The sequence below is a fragment of the Delphinapterus leucas genome, chromosome 20 (genome assembly GCF_059928025.1).
Source record: "Delphinapterus leucas isolate spDelLeu-1000000601 "Yukka" chromosome 20, BTC_Dleu_Yukka2, whole genome shotgun sequence".
NCBI lineage: Eukaryota > Metazoa > Chordata > Mammalia > Artiodactyla > Monodontidae > Delphinapterus > Delphinapterus leucas.
Window position 1 is genome coordinate 49,686,803 of NC_143148.1, and position 20,015 is coordinate 49,706,817.

At 37.0% G+C, this 20,015-nt stretch overlaps 1 protein-coding gene across 1 annotated transcript in view; it reads left to right on the plus strand.

The window, feature by feature from the left end:
* The window catches only part of CNTNAP4 (contactin associated protein family member 4), a 268,480-nt gene that overhangs the window by 224,679 nt on the left and 23,786 nt on the right, over positions 1-20,015 (plus strand). The window contains exons 16-17 of the mRNA XM_022583147.2: positions 11,158-11,328; positions 12,059-12,277. Coding sequence (XP_022438855.2) covers positions 11,158-11,328; positions 12,059-12,277 — 390 coding nt within the window. The remainder of the gene's footprint in view (positions 1-11,157; positions 11,329-12,058; positions 12,278-20,015) is intronic.

Consider the following 20,015-nt stretch of genomic DNA (forward strand, 5'->3'; position numbering starts at 1 on the left):
TTTACCAAAAGCACAAAAGATATGAATGACAAAGTCCCCTTTAAAGTTGTGCTGCAGATATAAAACTTAGTAAATATTGTTGACCTTAAAGAATTTCTTTATTTATGAATATGGAAATACATTTTTTGAAAAATATGTGAAAAGTAAACGGCAGAATTCAGCATCCTACTTATGATAAAAACTAAGCAAACTACGAACTTAAAAAAACTTTCTCAGTGTTTCAAAAGGCATCTGTGAAAATCTGAAAATATGACTATTTATCCTGAATAGTCACAGACTTAATGCTTCCTCTCTAAAATCAGGATCAAGACAAGGATCTGTTCTCACCTCTCCTATTCAATATCATACTGTTGGTCCTAGCACATGTAGTATGTCAAGAAAAGGAATTTGAGTCATACAGATCAGAAAGGAAGAAATAAAATGTCTCTATTTGCTAAAGACATGGTTTTCTAGGTAGAAAATTCTTAAGAATTTGTAAAAAAAATAAGTGAGTTTAGCAAGATTACAGGATGCAAGGTCAATATTCAAAAAATAAATTATATCTCTATATGCTAATAATGAAAAACTTTAAATTGAAAATTTAAAAGTACCTTTTAGAGCAGCACCAAAAAAAATGAAATAATTTGGTATAAACATAACAAAAATACATAACATTTATGAGAAATAATTAAAGAACTAAATAAAAATGTAATACTCATAGATGGAAAGATTTGATTTTGTTAAGATGTCAATTTTCCCCAAATTGATGTACAGATTTAATACACTCTCAATCAAAATCCAGCAGGCATTTTTTTTTTTTTTTTTGCAGAAATTGGCAAGCTTATTCTAAAATGTATAGGGGGAAGCAAAGAAACTAGATTGGCTAAAACGTTTTGAATAATAAAAACAAAATTGGAGACTTAGCTATCTGATTTTAAGGCTTGTTGCAAAACTACACAATTCAAATCAGTATACATTGATATCGAGATAGACAAATCAATTAATGGAGTAGAATAGGTATATGTATACACACACACATACATATGCACATAAGGCAACTCAAGGGAGAAAGAATAGTCCTCTTCAAGAAACAGTGCTGGAACAATTAGAATCCATTTGCAAAAACAAAAACAATAAAAGAATTTCATCCCATACTTCAAACTGCATATAAAAATTAACTCAATCACAAACTTAAATGTATACCCACAAACTATAAAACTTCTCTAAGGAAATATAGAAGAAAATCATAGTGACCTTGGGTTAGGCACAGATTTCTTAGATGCAACATCAATAACATGATCCATAAATTTTTTTAATGATAAGTTGGGTTTCACCAAAATTAAAAACTGCTTTTAAAATGACATTGGGATTGAGATTGGTATTGACATATACACACTACTATATATAAAATAGATAACTAATAAGAACCTACTGTGTAGCACAAGGAACTCTACTCAATATTCTGTAATGACCTACATGGGAAACGAATCTAAAAAAGAGTGGATATATGTATATGTATAACTGATTCACTTTGCGACACAGCAGAAATTAACACAACATTGTAAATCAACTATACTCCAGTATAACTTAATTTTTTAAAAATAGAAAGAAGAACCACACATGGGGAGAAAATATTTGCAAAGCGCATATCTGATAAAGGCTAGTATCCAGGATATATGAAGAACTTTCTAACAGTGCAATTAAAGAAAAATTCAGATTAACAAATGGGCAAAAGATTTGCACATACATTTTGTCAGATAAAATATACAGATTCCAAATAAACACATAAAAAGGTTTTCAACATCATTAGTCATTAGGGAAATGTACAATAATACCACAAGGAGATACCAATATATAACTATTAGAATGGCTGAAATTGTAAAAGAATAATAAAACAAAGAAACTGACTAGTAAAGATTTTAGTAACATGGGTATTTTCCAGGATACTCCTAGGATCTTACTGAATATGTTTGACTTTTACTAACTTTAGAGACAAAGGGTCAACGGAAAGAATCACGGGAAAACATCTGGGTTTACAGTTAATAGATTATAACTAGGAGGGCTCGTACATATATTTTCGTTTCTGCTCACTCTCCTGGGAGCAGTGGGACCATCTTCATTTTTGAGGTGCCATCAGAAGTCTTCTAGACCAGGGGTCCCCAACTCACAGGACGCGGACTGATACTGGTCCGCGGCCTGTTAGGAACCGGGCTGCACAGCAGGAGGCGAGCGGCAGGCGCGCGATTGAAGCTTCATCTGCTGCTCCCCATCGCTCCCTATCGCTTGCATTGCCGCCTGAACCGTCCCTACCCCCCACCGGCCATCCGTGGAAGAATTGTCTTCCACGAAACCGGTCCCTGGTGCCAAAAAGGTTGGGGAGCGCTGCTCTAGACCAATAATTCTTCAACTTCAGCATGCATTAAAAATTATTGGAGAGCATGTCAATTGTAGTTGCGTTATCTTCAGAACTCTCCCCTCACACTAAGGAGAAAGCGTACTAGTATTGACCCCCGGGGTTAAATTTTTTTGACATCAATCAGGAGGATACCTACACAGAACTTCCCCTGTTTCTGCAGGTCCTGCAGCACAGAGAAAATTCATCGACCACTGATGGCATCTGGCTCCATTTCCTCTTCGCTTGCTTTCTTTCCTTCATCTGCAACATACCTCCAATCCTTTTACTGAAACCATCCACACTCACATTCACACCCTTCCTACATGAAGCCTTCCATAGGTCTCTAGAGGACTTTACCTACACTTTCAAATAATGTTCAGTAAATTACGAAGATATACTTCTCATACTGGCTTTTAATTATTTCTGAGCCTCTCAAGAGTAGGTCCATTGCTCATTTATTATTGTATTCCTGACACCTAGTACATTACCTGTTACATGAAAGATAATCAGTAAATAGCAGCTTATGAAAGAATGAGAATGATCTATCATACACAGCTCGAGAAACCTATAGCTTGGAGTTACTTGTGAGAGAACAGGAATACGTTTTTTATTGTATAAGCAATTAAATGATATGCAAATATATACTTTTAATTAAAGGAGTTTATATTTTGAAAGACTTATTCTGAATTTTAAAAATCACAAAGTACAAAGGACGTTTAGTACCATCCTGAGCCATTTCTCATTCATGTACGTGGGCTTGAGGCAGTGAAAGTGCTTTCAAATAAGCACACGATTTTACTTAATACTTTTGATTTTTCACTCTTTTAATAAGACAGTGTTTTTATAAAACTGAAATACTACTTCTTGAAGAAAGAAAAATATCTTATGACTTATTTTGCTTTTTTTTTTTGCGGTACGCCGGCCTCTCACTGCTGTGGCCTCTCCCGTTGCGGAGCACAGGCTCCGGACGCGCAGGCTCAGCAGCCATGGCTCACGGGCCCAGCCGCTCTGCGGCACGTGGGATCTTCCCGGACCGGGGCACGAACCCGTGTCCCCTGCATCGGCAGGCTGACTCTCAACCACTGCGCCACCAGGGAAGCCCTCTAGGTATCTTTTGATGGACTATATTTCATTATGAAGGAATGCTTTATTTTTATTTTTCCCCCAAAGAGTTTGTATGTGCTTTATTCTCAGAATTCTTTCAAATTTGACAAGGTCTATCTGTTACCTTAATGCTTAAAAAAATGTTAGGCTGGCAACATTTTCTTTCAGAAATTTGTGGACAGCGCTCCTGTATCTTCTAGTTTTTAATGTTGCTGTGGGAAATTCTGAGGCCAAACTGACTTTTCCAGCTTGAGGTGATTTGCTTTTTCTGACAGAATAACTTAAGGAATAGTTATCCTTATAGGTCAGTACTTAACAAGGATGCATCTCAGTCTTGTGCGCTGGTATTAATTTTTCCTGAAACAGGCTGTGATGTGGTAAAATGTATACCTGCATTTTATAATCGGTTTAAAGAGTTGTAAGCGTGATCTAAATTTCTGCTCTCAATTTGTTTTTCTGGACAAGGTAGTATTTTTAACTCTTTGGCATTTGAATTTTTCAACCAATTTTATGAAATGTATTTCTTCTCAGTTAATTCGTTGTGTTGAAATTTTGTGTCTCACCAAGGCACCCTCAAAACCTACATGGTTAGAAAAGATTGTTCTAAGTTTCTTTTTCTTAGACTCTTGTCATTGAAATTAGTTTCTTCATTTTGCCTGCATCGACTTGTTCAGCTGTCTGAGAAATCAGAGCTGCCCAGAATGCGTTAAATAATCAAAGGTGCATGTAGGCAATAAATAACTTTGCAGAAGTAGTATTCTTAGACTGGAAAAAGATATTGACTAGTGATTTGGTTAATTTCTCTTCCATTGACAGAGTTCTGTTCCATTTGGCAGACTACATATAAACCATTAAAAAGAATGAGGATCAATTCCATTTTAACAGATAATCATATAATTTTGCAAGCTCCACTATATCTGATAACCCTTCACCATTAATAAATTCTTTTTACGTTAATTCTTATGTTTCATTTTGTTTTCTTTCCTTGGGTTTCCTTTATTTAATTTTCTTAAAGTTTCTCCACCCTTTTAACCCCCTCATCTTCTTGCTTTTCTTCTTTCTCTTCAGTCTCCTCTCTTTACCTTCCTCTTTCTACTTGTTTACCAAAGAATTTGAGTATATTTATGAGATACATATGATACAACCAAACTGGGTGTGATTACTCTAAGCTTTCTGATTGCTATTATGACAAAGAGAATCTTATAATTTCATTCAACAAATATTTATTGAGCCCATACACTGTACCATGTCTTCCCCATATTGAGACTGACAGGGAGAGAGAGAAACAGCAGTGAACGAAATAGGCAAAAATAAATAGAGAAGAAGGTCTTCATTCTTGGAGCTCAAGTTCTCCTGAGGTGGGGGAGGTGGACAACAAATAAGTAATCGGGTGTGACGGACACTCGTAAGTATTGTGAAGGCAGTGCAGCTGAGAGAGGACTGGGGTGGGATTGAGCATTTAAAATACGATGGTTATTAGGTGCTCACTATGAAGGTGGCATTTGAATAAAAATCTGAGGGAAATAAGAGAGCATGGCATGTGAGTATCTGTGAAAGAGTACTTTACACAGCGGGGAAAGCCAGAGTATCCACGCAGAGATGGGACTGTTGCTGATATGGTCATGGAACAGCAAAATGGCCCATATGTTCAGAGCAGAGTGTGCAAAGAGGAGAAGGGTATAAGTCAGAGAGGAAACTGGTGGTCAGATCACTGAGGGTTTTGAAAGGTCTTTATTTTTCAACCTGAATGAGAATGGAAAACAGGAGAGAATTTTGGGAGGAGGAGCAGTGTGGTCTAACTTATGCTTTAGTGAGACTGAACAAGGTAGAGCTGATGAGCATATCACCAACAGCTGAGGGATAGTGATGGCTTGGACCATGGGCACAGTGATGATAGTGGTAACGTGTGTATTGTTCAAAAGGAGAAGCAATCACATTTGCTGATGGATTGATGTAGGTTGCAAAAGGAGTAGTCAAGAATGATACCAAGGTGTTTGGTCTCACAGTCAATTAGAGGCATGGAATTGGCACTAACTGAGATGGAGAAGGTTGCTGCTGGGGTCAAGGAGTTGCAGAGGAGTGTTAAGAATTCTGTTTTTGAACATATTAACGCTGAGATGCTCTTAGACATTCACATAGAGATGTGGAGTTGTTAGTTTGAGAGTTCCAGGCTTCAGCTGTATATTTATAAGTCAGCAGCCTATTTAAAGCCATGAAATGGCCCGCAAGAGTTTTTGTGGGTGGAGTAGTATAATGACAGGGCCTTGAGACGTTCCCACACTGATAGGTTGGGGAGTTGAGGAAGAAGAAAGAAAGGAAACTGAGAACGATACCTCTAATGAGAAAGGCAAATGAATGCTGGTATCCTGTACTCCAAATGAAGAGAATATTTCAAAGAGAGGAAAATAATCAATCATTAATTGTTGCTGATAGGTTTAAGTAAGATGTGGGCTGAGAATTGACAAAGGACCGGTATCTAGAGATACTAGACCCCTCAAAAGTCAACAATGAAAAAAGAAGCAGCAGTCCAATTAAAGTATGGATGTTATGAAATGAATTGTTCCCTACCCCCAAAATTCACATGTTGAAGCCCTAACCCCCAATGGGACTGTGTTAGGCAGTGGGGTCTTTAAGGAGATAATTTAAGTTAAATGATGTCATAAGCATGGGTCCCTAATCTGATTGGATTCATGTCTTTATAAGAAGACAAAGAGACATCAGAGAGCCCTCTCTCTCTCCACCTGTGCACAGAGGAAAGGCCATGTGAGGACATGGTGAGAATGCAACCATCTGCAAGCCAGGAACGCGATGGGTAAATGACATGAAGAGAGATTTCAACAAGTAGGGAATACAGGTGGCAATTAAACACCTGAAAAAATACTCAAAGTCATTAACCACTGGGCAAACGCATATTAAAACCACAATGAGATATCACTACACACCTTTCAGAATGGCTAAAATTAAAAAAGAAAATAGTGACAACACAAAATTCTGGTAGGTACGTGGAGAAACTGATCACTCATACATGCTGGTGGCAATGTAAAATGATATGGCCACTCTGGGAACTCTTGACAGTTTCATAGAAAACAAGCATGCAACTCTCATACAACTCAGTGATTGTACTCCTTGGCATTTATCCCAGAGAACTGAAAACTTACATTTGTACAAAAACCTGTACGTGGATGTTCATAGCAGCTTTATTTCTAATGGCTGAAAACTGGAAACAACCCAGATGTGTTTGAACGAGTGAATGGTTAAATAAATTGTGGAACATCCATGCCATGGAATACTACTCAGCAGATAAAAGGAATGAACTATTGACATACACAACAAGCTGTGTGAATCTTCAGAGAGTCATTATAAGTGAAATAATTGTCAGTCTCAAAGGCTAATGCCTTTGAGCATTAGCCTTTATTAGTAAATGCCTTTATTTGTAGAGCATTTTTCAAATGACAGTGGAGAACTGATTAGTGGTTGCCAGGGTTAAGGAAGGGTTGAGGGCAGGATGGAAGAGGGTATGGCTTTAAGAGGGAAGCCTAAGGAATACTTGCAGTGATGGAAATGTTCTGCATCTTAACTGTATCAATGCCAGTACCCTGGTTGTGATATTGTACCACAATTTTGCAAGATGTTATCATTGTCGGAAACTGGGTAAAGGGTACACAGAATCTTTATTATTTCATACAACTGCATGAAAATCTACAGTTATCTCAAAATAAAAGTTTTCATTAAAGAAACCCATATTTCCAGCTTTTTAAAATGATTAAGTGCTCAGAAAGATTCATTTGACTAGTAAACTATCCCTTGGCTTTGCATTTCTGTATTTCATTTTATTTTATTCACTTTTAAGAAAGGTAGTGTTGGGGGCTTCCCTGGTGGTGCAGTGGTTAAGAACCCGCCTGCCAATGCAGGGGACACGGGTTCGAGCCCTGGTCCGGGAAGATCCCACTATGCCGCGGAGCAACTAAGCCCGTGCGCCACAACTACTGAGCCTGCGCTCTAGAGCCCGTGAGCCACAACTGCTGAGCCCACGTGCCACAACTACTGAAGCCTGCGTGCCTAGAGCCCGTGCTCCGCAACAAGAGAAGCCACCGCAATGAGAAGCCTGCACACCACAGTGAAGAGTAGCCCCCGCTTGCCGCAACTAGAGGAAACCCACTCGCAGCAACGAAGACCCAAAGCCGCCAAAAATAAACAAATAAAATTTTAAAAAAATAAAAAAAAAAGGCAGTGTTACCAAACTCATCAGGTTGTATGCACTAAATATGTACAGCTTTTCACTTGTCAATCATACTTCATATAAGTGGTTTTGAAAAAGAAAGGTAGTTTTAGCATGTCATATGCATTTTGATTTTAAAAGTAAAACAATGTCTTAAAAAACAACAGATTTTTCAAATACTGTCCTTTTTTAAACATCTTTATTGAGATATAATTCACATCCCATGCAATTCACCCATGTAAAGTGAACTATTCAGTGACTTTTAGTATATTCATAGCATTGTGTAACCATTACTGTAATCAATTTAGAACATTTTCATTACCCTAAAAAGAACTCTTCACCTCTTAGCCCCTGTCATCTTTCAATCCTTCCATCTTCCCAGCCAACTAATCTACTCTCTGTCTCTATAAATCTGTTACTTTTAAAAGGAGAATCATTATCATTAATAAATGATATAAATAAAAGTTTAGCAAAACAGATATTTTAAAAATTACTTGTAATCTTAATATTCTACTAAGTTAATTTTCCTATACGGGCTCTTTTTACTTTATGTATGGAATTAAATACTTAGTACATCTTCCTTTTCTATGTAAAAAACCATATGGATCCCGTTATTCATTACAATTTCTTTTGAATTCTGGAAAGTTAATAAGTAAGTGGTACCCCTGAAAGAATCTTTCCAAATCTCTAGTACCCTATATTGAATTTAATTGAGAATATACTATTAATTACTTTTATTAATTATTAGTAATAATTACTTAGAATAATGCATCATGGTTTTTTAACATACATATATATATATATAGCTATTCTTCTTCAGATTCTTTTCCCATATAGGTTATTACAGAATACTGAGTAGAGTTTCCTGTGTTATACAGTAGGTCCTTGTTGATTATCTGTTTTATACATAGTAGTGTATATATGTTAATCCCAAACTCCTAATTTATCCTCCCCACCCCACATTTCTCCTTTGGTAACTATAAATTTGTTTTCTGTTTCTGTGCGTCTGTTTCTGTTTTGTAAATAAGTTCATTTGTATCATTTTTTAGATTCCACATATAAGTGATATCATATGATATTTGTCTTGCTCTGTCTGACTTACTTCACTTCATATGATAATCTCAAGGTCCATCCATGTTGCTGCAAATGGCATTTTGTTGGGAAGATAAAGAGCGTTCATATAGTAAGTGATTACATTCTGGTCTGCTCCAGGCGTAGCTGAGGGATTTTTAATCCACCCCAGCCATGAAATCCTCTCTTCAAAAGACTTGCCGCTTCTGGCTGGTGTCTGCCTGCTGGGCTCTGCTCCGCTTCCTCTTTCTTGCCCCTCCTTTCTCAGAGGCAGCCCAGAGCCTCCTGGGTGCTTCCTGGCACAGTCTGTAAAGAGCTGAGCTATCATTTGGAAATATTGGCCTTTCCTGTCTTTATAGTTGTTGTGAATTAGCAGCAATTTCTTAATTCAATAAAGTGTTCTTACTTCATTTTTTTACCTATTGTGAGTCTGTAAAATAAGGCTTGCTAACTAGATAAATGTGGTTCTATGTGTGTGTGAGTGTTTAAACTACCTAAGGTAATAAATTGTTTTCATTACTGTAGAAGCATTCATTGTAAAAATAGCAATTCAAAGAATTGTTCCTCTGTTTCAGCCCGTTCCCGGAAGCCCTCTGTACGATGCTTTATTGGGTTAGTTGTGATATAAAAATGAAACAAGTGGGATATTATGTTCTTATAGTAATAATATCTAATTTAGATCTTTAAGTAATTCTGAGGGTTCCTCTTAGTAATCACTCCAGATGAGCAAGATTTAATAATACTCCATAATTTAAAGCTACAGCTTTATTTTAATGTTCACACATTTCAACAGAAAGGCATTTAATTCCTTCTAAACATAGGTCAGGTAAACACTTCTAAGAACACTAATGTGTTATTACCCCTGGCTTGATATTTTGCTTTGCTTGCTGTCTTTCGTAGAGAGCAAAATGTCTAGGCACAGAAATAGCTGTAAAATGGAAATAAGGGCAAAGTTTGACATACTCAGAAAATATACAGTTTCATTTGGCTGTAGGGGGAAAGAAAAGCCCTCTAAGTATATTTGCAGCTGAATAAACTCAGCTCTAAAATTGTCCACATACGAGCTGAGGATTGACTTTTGAATCAGGTCCATAGGAAATACAGGAAAAAATACAATAGATGTAAGCACTGGTTGTTTGGATCCAGAATTTATAGAAAATAAATCATAATGTAAGGAACAAATAGAAGCCAAGTCAAGTTCGTGACTTTTAACTTAACGAGGTATCTGTTCTCTGCTAACATAACAAAACATTGTTTTGAAATTCCTGTGTTCTAACTTCAGAGGATCAATACGTCTTTCTTCCAGGAAGATAATTTAGTAGAATTTCATTCAGTGTTGTGAGTACATATGATGGCTGTTGCTTAAAACTGAAGATGTATATTTATTTTTGATGTGTCGACAACTTGCTGGTGGCAGCAGCAATGCGTAGTTCATTTCTCCGATAATGCTTCTCATCAACCACGTGTATCCAGTTGGATTTCACTTCCGTCACTTCATGCCACTGCATGTGTATTTTCTTTTCCATGCTTTGTTTTTATAAGACCGAGAATATTTTTTTCAAAAGAAAACTTGTAGAAACTTGTAGATGTAACCAAAAAAATGAATGGGAAGGTGAAAATAAGAAGTTGTATTTGGACAGAAATTATAATTTACTTTATAGTCCACATAATTTTTGTAGACGTCTTACTTTATACTACAGTTTTTAAACATTTTCTCCTTATTTTGAGCATTTAAAAAAATGTTGAGAGCGCTTTTCCTACTTCACTGTTATAAGCAAAATAAAAGATAGTTTTGAATGAAAAGAGCATTTTCATGAGCATATCAGCATAGCACAGAGTAAGTAGTGTCTTGATCTTTAATTAGATGAGAATATTTTGACTGCCAGCCTCGGTTTAGAAAATCACAAAACCCATTAATGAAAACAGTTAGTTGATGGTGTAACTCTGTAAGGCAGGTTAGAAGTATTAGAACAAAAAACACTTTGAGCTTCTGTAGAGTTTTTGTTATTCAAAGTGATGTAGGTGTTTAAAATTTCAAGTTATAAAAAAATGTCTATTAATGTTTGGCAGATCTTATCATAATGCTTTGGTATTTAGGCTGCAGGTTATTTTTCTTATATGAAATATAACTTTCAGACTGTTACTGCAGTGGTCATTCCTCTCCCATGTTGGAAGGAATCCAGAATTTCAACCCTTGTAAAATCTCCAATCATGTTTTCACGTCTTGTATACTGTATAATTAACAGCCAAAAGAAAAGCAGGTTTGTATAAATGAGCAATATTTTAAGAGTAAAACTGCAAAAAAAAAAAAAAGAAAAGAAAATGTAATTATGTCATTTATTTTATGAATTTTTTTTCCTTTCTTATTTTTCCCTTAAAAAAAAAACAGGGTTATTTTGGAATTCAGCTTCCTTCAATACTGAGGCTTCATACCTTCATTTTCCTACTTTCCACGGAGAACTTAGTGCAGACGTGTCTTTCTTTTTTAAGACAACAGCTTCATCTGGGGTATTTTTAGAGAACCTGGGGATTACTGATTTTATACGGATAGAGCTACGCTGTAAGTCTTCTTTTCCTTAGAAGTCTATGGGATTCTATTTAGGAGTAAATTCTTTAACTAATTTTTAAAGTACTATGTTTCTACTTTATCAGCTGAATCTTTTCATTGTGTCCTTTTGAAAAAAAACTATGATATTAAGATAGCGTTTTTGCAAGAAAATTACTTGATATTTAACATATATAATAATTTGGGGAAATTACTAGTCTTCTCTAGAACCAACTTAAGTCTTTTAAATTCAAAAAATTAAAAATTTTTAAAAATCCAAATTCTCAGTTAATTTCAAAATTACTTAATTAAATCAACCAGATGTATTGTTTTGATATCCTCTTAGACTGCTATTAGTATTGTGATATCAAATGCATATTGCATGCTTTTGAAATTAAATAAACTTTGAATCACTGTCAAAATTATTTTTATATAAAATGCCAGATGCTGTTTAGTTTTCTTGCCCTGGCTAAATAGCTTTCATTTTTATCACCATGAAAAATTAACTCTGGTGATGAATTTCTTAGAATCCATTTTTTCCCCAAAATACAAATGTATTTTACTGTCTCATTCCACATCTATTCTGTGCCGACATCAATGGTTCCTTCCATAGAGTTCAAACCATTGTCTTCATGTTTAGTGACCGTTGATGCTATGGTGCTATTCCTGAGTATATTGAAGACTCAGCTCTCCACCACGGGGACTACACACTAACGTGAACGATCTTCATGTCTGACATTTCCAGCTCCTGCAGTCGTGACATTTTCATTCGATGTGGGGAATGGGCCTTTTGAAATCTCGGTGCAGTCACCCACTCACTTCAGCGACAACCAGTGGCACCACGTTAGGGTTGAGAGGAACACGAAAGAGGCATCTGTTCAAGTGGATCAGCTCTCACCAAGGACGCAACCCGCTCCGGCTGATGGGCATGTCCTCCTGCAGCTCAACAGTCAGCTCTTTGTGGGTAAGTCCTGCTTTTAGGGAGTTTGTCTTTCATTGCATGATGTAAGTGCAGAGATGGGCCAAAATAAAATGTAACACCAACTATAAGATAATGATAACACCACCACCAAATCACCGTGTATTGAGAACCTATATTCCAGGCTGCGCCAGGTGTTCTATTACTTCCTCGTAACCAACCTGTGAAATGGGTATTATCTCTGTTTTACAGACGAGGTAACTTTCAGGGAGCTGAAATGACCTGTCTTCAGGAATCCACCTAATAAATGAAATTCAAATTTGTGTTTGACTGATGCCTAAACCTGCATTCTTTTATTCCATTCCCATTTTATTGAGATATAATTGACCTACAGCACTGAATAAATTTAACGTAAACATTCTTATTATTACAGATTATGTGACTTGTTTCAGTTTTTCTTTAATATTAATATCTTTAATATAACATTGGAAATGTTTACCTCTTTTACCCAGGAAGTGGAAGAACCCTCCTTATAAATCCAGCTTATGCCAACCAGGGACCCCTGTGTAAAACAGGCCAATAGCGGGGCAAAAAAAAAAAAAAAAAAAGCACGAGCAAAGGGTGTAGGATCCATGATTTGACCAGTTTCACCAGTTCTTCTGGTGTCCCTTATTTTCCCTGTTTTTCTCATGTCTTGTGACCACCTACTTCATATTTATATCCAAACATTGTTCCTTTATTTTCTAAATACATTCACTTGGTATTTTAGAGACTTGATAGCAGAATCCTTCTGGGTGTGTTTGTTTTATTTTACATCTCTGCTAATTACTTAAGAGAACTTATTGACCATGAAGTTCAAGGAATTATGCCTTGATCACTTTTCATACATTTTAGTGTAAATGAGGACACAGCAATGCTGTCAAGCAGGATAAATTGTAAATTATCAGAAGTTATATTTCAAGCACTTGTAAGAGTTATGTTTTAGGACAAAATTCTCATCTGATCCCCATTACATCTTCTCTTGCTTAACAGCCTTGTTTTATTCTCTTTCACTGCAAAGGATGAAGCTTATTTAAGGGTATGGAAATCACAAAGAAATCGTGAAAAGAAATACATAACTTTTCTTTCAATAACATGCTAGGAGCTCAGTCAGGAAATTGACATAGATATTTCTTGAGTTACGAAAAATAAGAGATGGCCACAAGAAAAGGTATGGCAATTTCAAATCTGTCAGGATCTAGGAAATAGCCTTACTATTCTTAGAAATTGAGAAGGCTGAAACAGTCCTCTAATTTTTCAGTGAAATCTGCTGCAGTTTGCCTGTGCATGACCTTTCATTCTTCGTATGAATTTTAACTTCATAGAAATGGAGTCGCTATATATTGTGTCTGATGGGAATCCTAGCCTTAATTTGGTTTCAGGTAGTTGTAATGAATAGAAGTACTATTATGACACACAACTGTGTGTTCGAACAGACTTGAGTCTTTTGCCATCAGTCATGTGTTATAATTTTAATAAGATCTAAGAGACTTCATCTTTATGAGGCAGTTGGTTAGGCTTTTGACATTCCTACATGTGTTAAATTCAAGGATGATTGTGTTACTTGAAAGTTTTAAAAACTGAAATCTTTCTTATGTTTAAGTCAAAGTTGCTGAAAATTAAAAAGGAAAGGCAGAAAGAAAGATCTCTGAAAAAAAAGTTACATCTATTAATAAAAATCTCTTTATACAGTTCCCTCCTTCCTACTCATAGGTAACTGAGCAAATTGAAGTGGTTAATGTGATAATATTAAAGACGGACTCATGTTAAAAAAAAAAAAAAAGGCTTGCAGCCTTAGGTAGAGGCACATCGTTGGCTGTCAAGAGGCCACATAAGGGTCTGTTTTCATCTTCACCTCTACTGCAAGAGTGAACCACTCTTAGGAAAGGGCCCCAAACAAGCTAATAGAATAATACATACAAGACAAAATGGTAATTTGTCAATTTACAACATTACTATCAAACAAATCAGCATTTTTTTAAATTTCTAGATGAAAATACCTTTCCCCTGTGGGAAGATTCAATAGAATTTAAATTATAATTAAAAGGTTATACTGAATTAGCATAAAGTGGGTGAAAAGTAGTAAAAAACTAGTAATAATTACAGCTAGCTTAATGTAGCACTACCGAGACCAAAAATAGTTCTCTGCCTTTGTAAGAGTATGTTTCAGTGGAAGAGACAAGAGGCAGCCAATAAAAGAGTAAAAACGAAGACAGAATAAAAAAACAATATGTATATAAATATATATAAAAACAATTTACATATACACACACAGGCATGCATACACACATATGTCTGTATGTGTGTGTGTATGTATATAAAGTTTCAGGTAATGATAAATACAATAAAGTAAAAAGTGAAGTAAGGCATCAGGCAACAATTTGGTTTGGGGGGCTTCTATGTCAAGTAGGGTGCTCATGGAAGTCCTCTCTGAGGACCTTACATTGGAACAGAGGCCAGATGAAGCAGAAGAGGGAACCCTGGGAATATCCGAAGGAAGAGAATTCCAGGCCTTGGGAATGAACTTCTCAGGAGTTAAGGAGTAAGTCGTGGTGGCTGAGGAGAGAATTGGTGTGAGAGGAGGATGGCGCAAAGGCCATGGTGAGGAATTTGGATTTTGTTCTAAAGCATCAGACGAGTGGCATGGTCTAATTTACGTTTTCCACGTTCTCTCTTACTGCTGTGAGGAAAATGGATGGAAGGAAAGGGTAGAAGCAGGCCACGGCATCAGTCCCCATGAGAGATCGTGGTGGCATGGGCTAAAGGGGAAATGGTGATAAAGAGAGTCGGGACATATTTTACATGGAGATGCACACCACTTGCTAGTGCGTCGGTTATCGCTGTTAGTGTTTCACTCTTTTTACTCCTGCTAATAACCTTTGGCAAGGTCTTTGCGTTACTCACATCATTTCTCAGTCTTTAATTTCACCTGAAGTTAACTTTTCTTGTTTTCTTCCTTAATCCTAACTTGTAGCATGATTAAAGCTGTTCCCTGGTCCCACATATACAATACAGACCACACTTGTGCCAGGCTGGAAAAGACCCCTGGTTTTTCTTCATAGTCCAGAGAAAATATCCCACCTCCTTCAATGAGGTTCCACCCGCCCCATAATGACACTCTCACGAGGAAATCTGGCTGCTTTGTTCATATGTTCTGTGTCAGCGCGTCACATGTAGAAGGACGTTGTCTTAGAAACTGTTTGCCCCTGTGTTAATACCTTCAAAGTGCTGGAGTTAAGTCTGCTCTCAGAGCCAGTGATCCTTGGGTGACTGGCTCCGCTTTAATCCAATATAAGTGATTTTCTGGTTAAAATTTTAAAGGGCAATTTCATTTCCCTTACTTACAGGTTCAAGAGCTTAATTTGTAGTTCACCCATCCATATTAAAAAATAATTATGACTGATCAGTATTTTCAACCGTGCATAACGACTATCATTTGTATTTGGGTATCAGGACAAAAGAATGAGATAGATATAATTGCAAAGAGTAAGTCTACAGTTTTCAGCGTCACTTTCTTTTCCCTAATAAAAATGTGTAAATTCAGACACATAATGATGACGATGACGTTTTAAATTCTGTGGAAACACAGTTTTTATAACTGCAGGGCAAAACTGAAAGACCAAGTTAGTATCAGTCCGTCAAAGTTAGATTATGTTATTACCCCAGCATTTAGCAGCTTTTACCAAAAATTCACCTTCTTGTTTGTAAACAGATGTAGCACAAAACATTAAACCTGTTGTGGAATATTTCAAATACTAAATGAAGTCATTTTATAGCACTACAAATATGAAACAGTAGAAATTTCGGTAATGTAGAAATTTGTTTGTTTGAGATACTATCTTTAACTCTTTTACCTACAAGTAGGGTACAGATATTTGAATGTATGTTAATTTTGAATTAAATTATTTTGTCCAGCTCCCTGTGCTACCACAGCCAGACCTATGTTGATGATATTTGTCGATGTTCCTTTTTTTTGAGATTAGAGTTTTTGGCGGTCTCTCAGAAGTGACTGCTGCAAGAGGATAACATGAAAGAATCCAGTGTGCTTTTCTCCATTGCTTGCTTCACTCTCTCCCCTAAAGACCAATCATAAAGTGTGTTCACATCTCAGAGCGAAACTCTGAGGCAAGACTAATGCTTTAACTTCTGAACAAAATCAGTAAAAATAAATAGAAAGCACGACTAAAAACGTGATTCAGCTGGGCAACAATTATATGGCAGCTGAAATAGGAATAAGGAAGTGATAGGTAGTTTCGGAGATTCAGCTGGTGTTAGCCTACACCACAGAATTATAACAGAAGGACTTTAACAATCCCTGCAGTTCCCAATATTGGCACAGCTGTCTTCAACTAATCGAAACTGTAGGATGGCATGCGAAGTGAAGGAGTAATAAAATAATGAACAGAAATCCCTGTATGAAAAAGTTAACGTTAATGTAGTGTGATAGTCAGATGAGGAACAGTAGCGACAATGCAATGAACATCTTCCCTTCCCCCGAATAATCTCAACCATTACATTGCTTTTCGGTGTAAAAGTGATGATTCCCCTCCTATTTGTAGCCCATCTTTCTCTATTCTTGTTCTAAATTATGGCACTGGGTCTTTACCAACCTTTTCACGTTCTCTCGCTTTGTCCTTTTTTGTATGTGTGTGATTTATGACATATCTTAGTTAAACAGTCCTATTCAGAGGTGCTGTTCCCTACCTTCAAAAAGAAGTTTAGCAACATGACGCTGATTGGTGTGATTAACATATGCCCTTGACCTTGTAAACACTGAGGACTCAATGTTGAGAGTCACTGCTGTGATTTTACACCCACAGACATGCTCCAACCACGGAAATGAGGCAGAGAAAAGAATCAATCATTTTTTTAAGCTGAATTGTGACAGTGGTCATTTTCTGTTTGGGCTTGTAAACTCAGCATTTTTCTTAGAAGCGTCTTAAATTAGCCTTGAATTGATTTTCATTCAACCAGCTCTAAAATTTTTGTTTGCAGCCTAAATTTTTCACTGACAGGTTATTAAACGGGGCAAACTTCATTTCGATACTTTGGGACCAGGGCCCGAAGGAGAAGTAGGGACTCCTGACGTAGACTCACAAGTCATTTACATTGCGTTTGAACTGCATCAAATCTACAAATATTTATTAAGTATCAAGAGCAAACAATCTCTAAATGCCATACTCAAAGGTTAATGCTGAACTCTAAGCATACTGAAGCTCTGAAAGCTGGTTTTCAACCTACTTACACACTCATATGGCCTGGGGAGCTTTTGGGACACTGGCAGTGCCAGTACAGAGATATTTATTTACTGTTGATGGGCATTTGTATACTTTCAAAGTTGCATATTACAAACACATCGTTGTGCTGGTCTTTTGGTGAACATATGCTTTTATATCTGTGGGGTGTGTACGTGGGATGGAGTTATTGGGTCACAGGAATGAGCGTATGCCAAGCATCAGGGGACTCTACCAAATCTCTGTTGGCCATTTGGGCAGCGTCCTTTATGAAGTGGCTCTTCAGATCTCTTGCCCATTTTTACAGGGTTGTCCTCTTTTAAAAACAAATTGTAGAATTCTTTATATATTTTGGATGAGTCCTTTTCAGGTAAATTCACTACAGATATTTTCCTTTTTCTCTGTGGATTGCATTTTCACATTTGGTAATGGTGTGTTTTGATGAGCAGAAGTTCTCAATTATAATATATTCTAGATTTTTTTCTTTTTGCTTTCGGTTTGTTTTTGATAGGCTAAAATATAGTTACAGGAAGAGCATGCCAAACAACTTTATGTTTGAATAATTTTTATTACAGACTAATTTTCTTTTGTAGTCGTAAATATGTTCCCTCATTACCAAAGTGCAGTGCAATAAAAGTCACATTTCTCTTTAATGTAATCATATCATTTATTTCAATTATTTTCTTCTCCCCTCCTTGAGATGTCTTTTTCATGATTAGCCAAAGAAGCTCCCAGTGTACTTTTCTGTGTCTGAGTGACTGTTGACTAAAATCAGAATTCAGATGGGACCTCTTGAAATCAGAGAATATGACTAATACCACCAACATTCATTTCTTTGAAATAGACCTTAGTATGGCCAAAGCAGACAGTGCTGTGGCCTTAAGTCTGAGTAGGCCCATCTTTCCCTGCTGCCACTACCACTGGGACGTGTGCTCACCACTGACTCTGGTTCAGGGAAAAGTGACTGAATTTTCTGCCTGTGACACGGTTGCTTACACCGCCTGCCTCTTTCAACCATGATCGTTCTTTAAACGTGAGGGAAAACAGTCCTCCTCTTCCCAGCCCGCCCAGGGCTTTGCTCAGTGAGGAACATTCCATGGCAAAATTATAGCTGGGCTTCCAGGCTCACAGCTTTCTACACTGACTGATACCATCATTGCTGCAGGGCTGCATCTTCCCCAGACCTAGGGGATGGCTGGGAAGGACAGGAACGCGTGACGTACAGAGGACCGCTTTTCCCGTCAGTCCCCTGACTTGGTCGTGGCCCAGCCCTCATGCCCAGTCATTTCCCTGCCCCCAGGTGACCCATGATCAGGGCCTTCCCTGCCTTTCTCTGCACAGCACCCTGGTCAGAGAGAACCCCTGTACTCTGACAAGCTTCTGTAACTTTGGATTTTGAAGAGAAGTGTGGGGATCTTGATTTCTTTTTTCCTCTAAGGCCCCTGGGCAAATTACACAGTTGTTCCCAGTTAATCCTCAGTAATATTCAAGCACAGCACATAAATAATTTGCCATTAAAAAATGAAAGGTCTTCCTGCCACAAAAGTAGTGGAAAATTGGCATAGGAAAGAGCCAGCTTGTACTCTGTGACAGTAGCATCTGTCACTTAGTCTAACTTCCTGAGAGTGTGGAATGTGATAAAGGGATTGGGCTCAGTCTCTACGCAGCACCTTGCACACTTATTTAGGTGCAGTATCCCAATACTGTTATGTAAGGGAACAGATTCAGTTATATTCATCCACGTAGAAATGTTGGGTATTTATTTCACAGAATACTCAGTGTTTGTGAAGTTACGGAATCCATTATATCTGATATAGTATGGCAGGTAAATTGATAGAAAATTAATTGGAAGACAGTTCCAAACACAATAACTCAGCAGAAACCTCCAGAATCAATTAATCAAACTGCAACTCATTTTAATTGGACATACTCTAACCCAGAAAAGTCATTGGAATCTTTAATTAAGCTTTCAGGCCCAATCCTATTTACATTAGTCATGTTTTCCTGAACAGTTACATCTTAAAATAAAAGGTTATTAACTTGAAACCTAATGGTAAAGTAAAAATCCTCAATACATGTGTGCTGCAAATGTTTATATCTAATTAGACATTACATTTTTTGGGTAGTTTAAAAATGTAGTTTAAAACTGTTTGATTAGGCAACCATTAACTCTTTAAAAGTATGGAATTAAGAAGTCCTGTTTACAAAACTGTTGATTTTCGTCTCACTATTACGAATGCTCTTTAGGCATGTATTTCACATGTCTACATGTGTATTTTCACCTGTTAATATCCCCATCCTCTGACCTTCCTCTCCACGGGGTATCTATTTCTGCCACTGACACCATGTTGTGCTCACGTCTCTCTGTCTAAATCCATTACTAGACTGTGAGATCTCTGAGACCACGATTAGTTGCATATAACTCTGTACCTCCAATGTCAGACAGTGTCCAGCAAAGAGCTGCTAAATAAAGCTTGCAGAACTGAAATGCCATTCAAACCAAAAGTGGT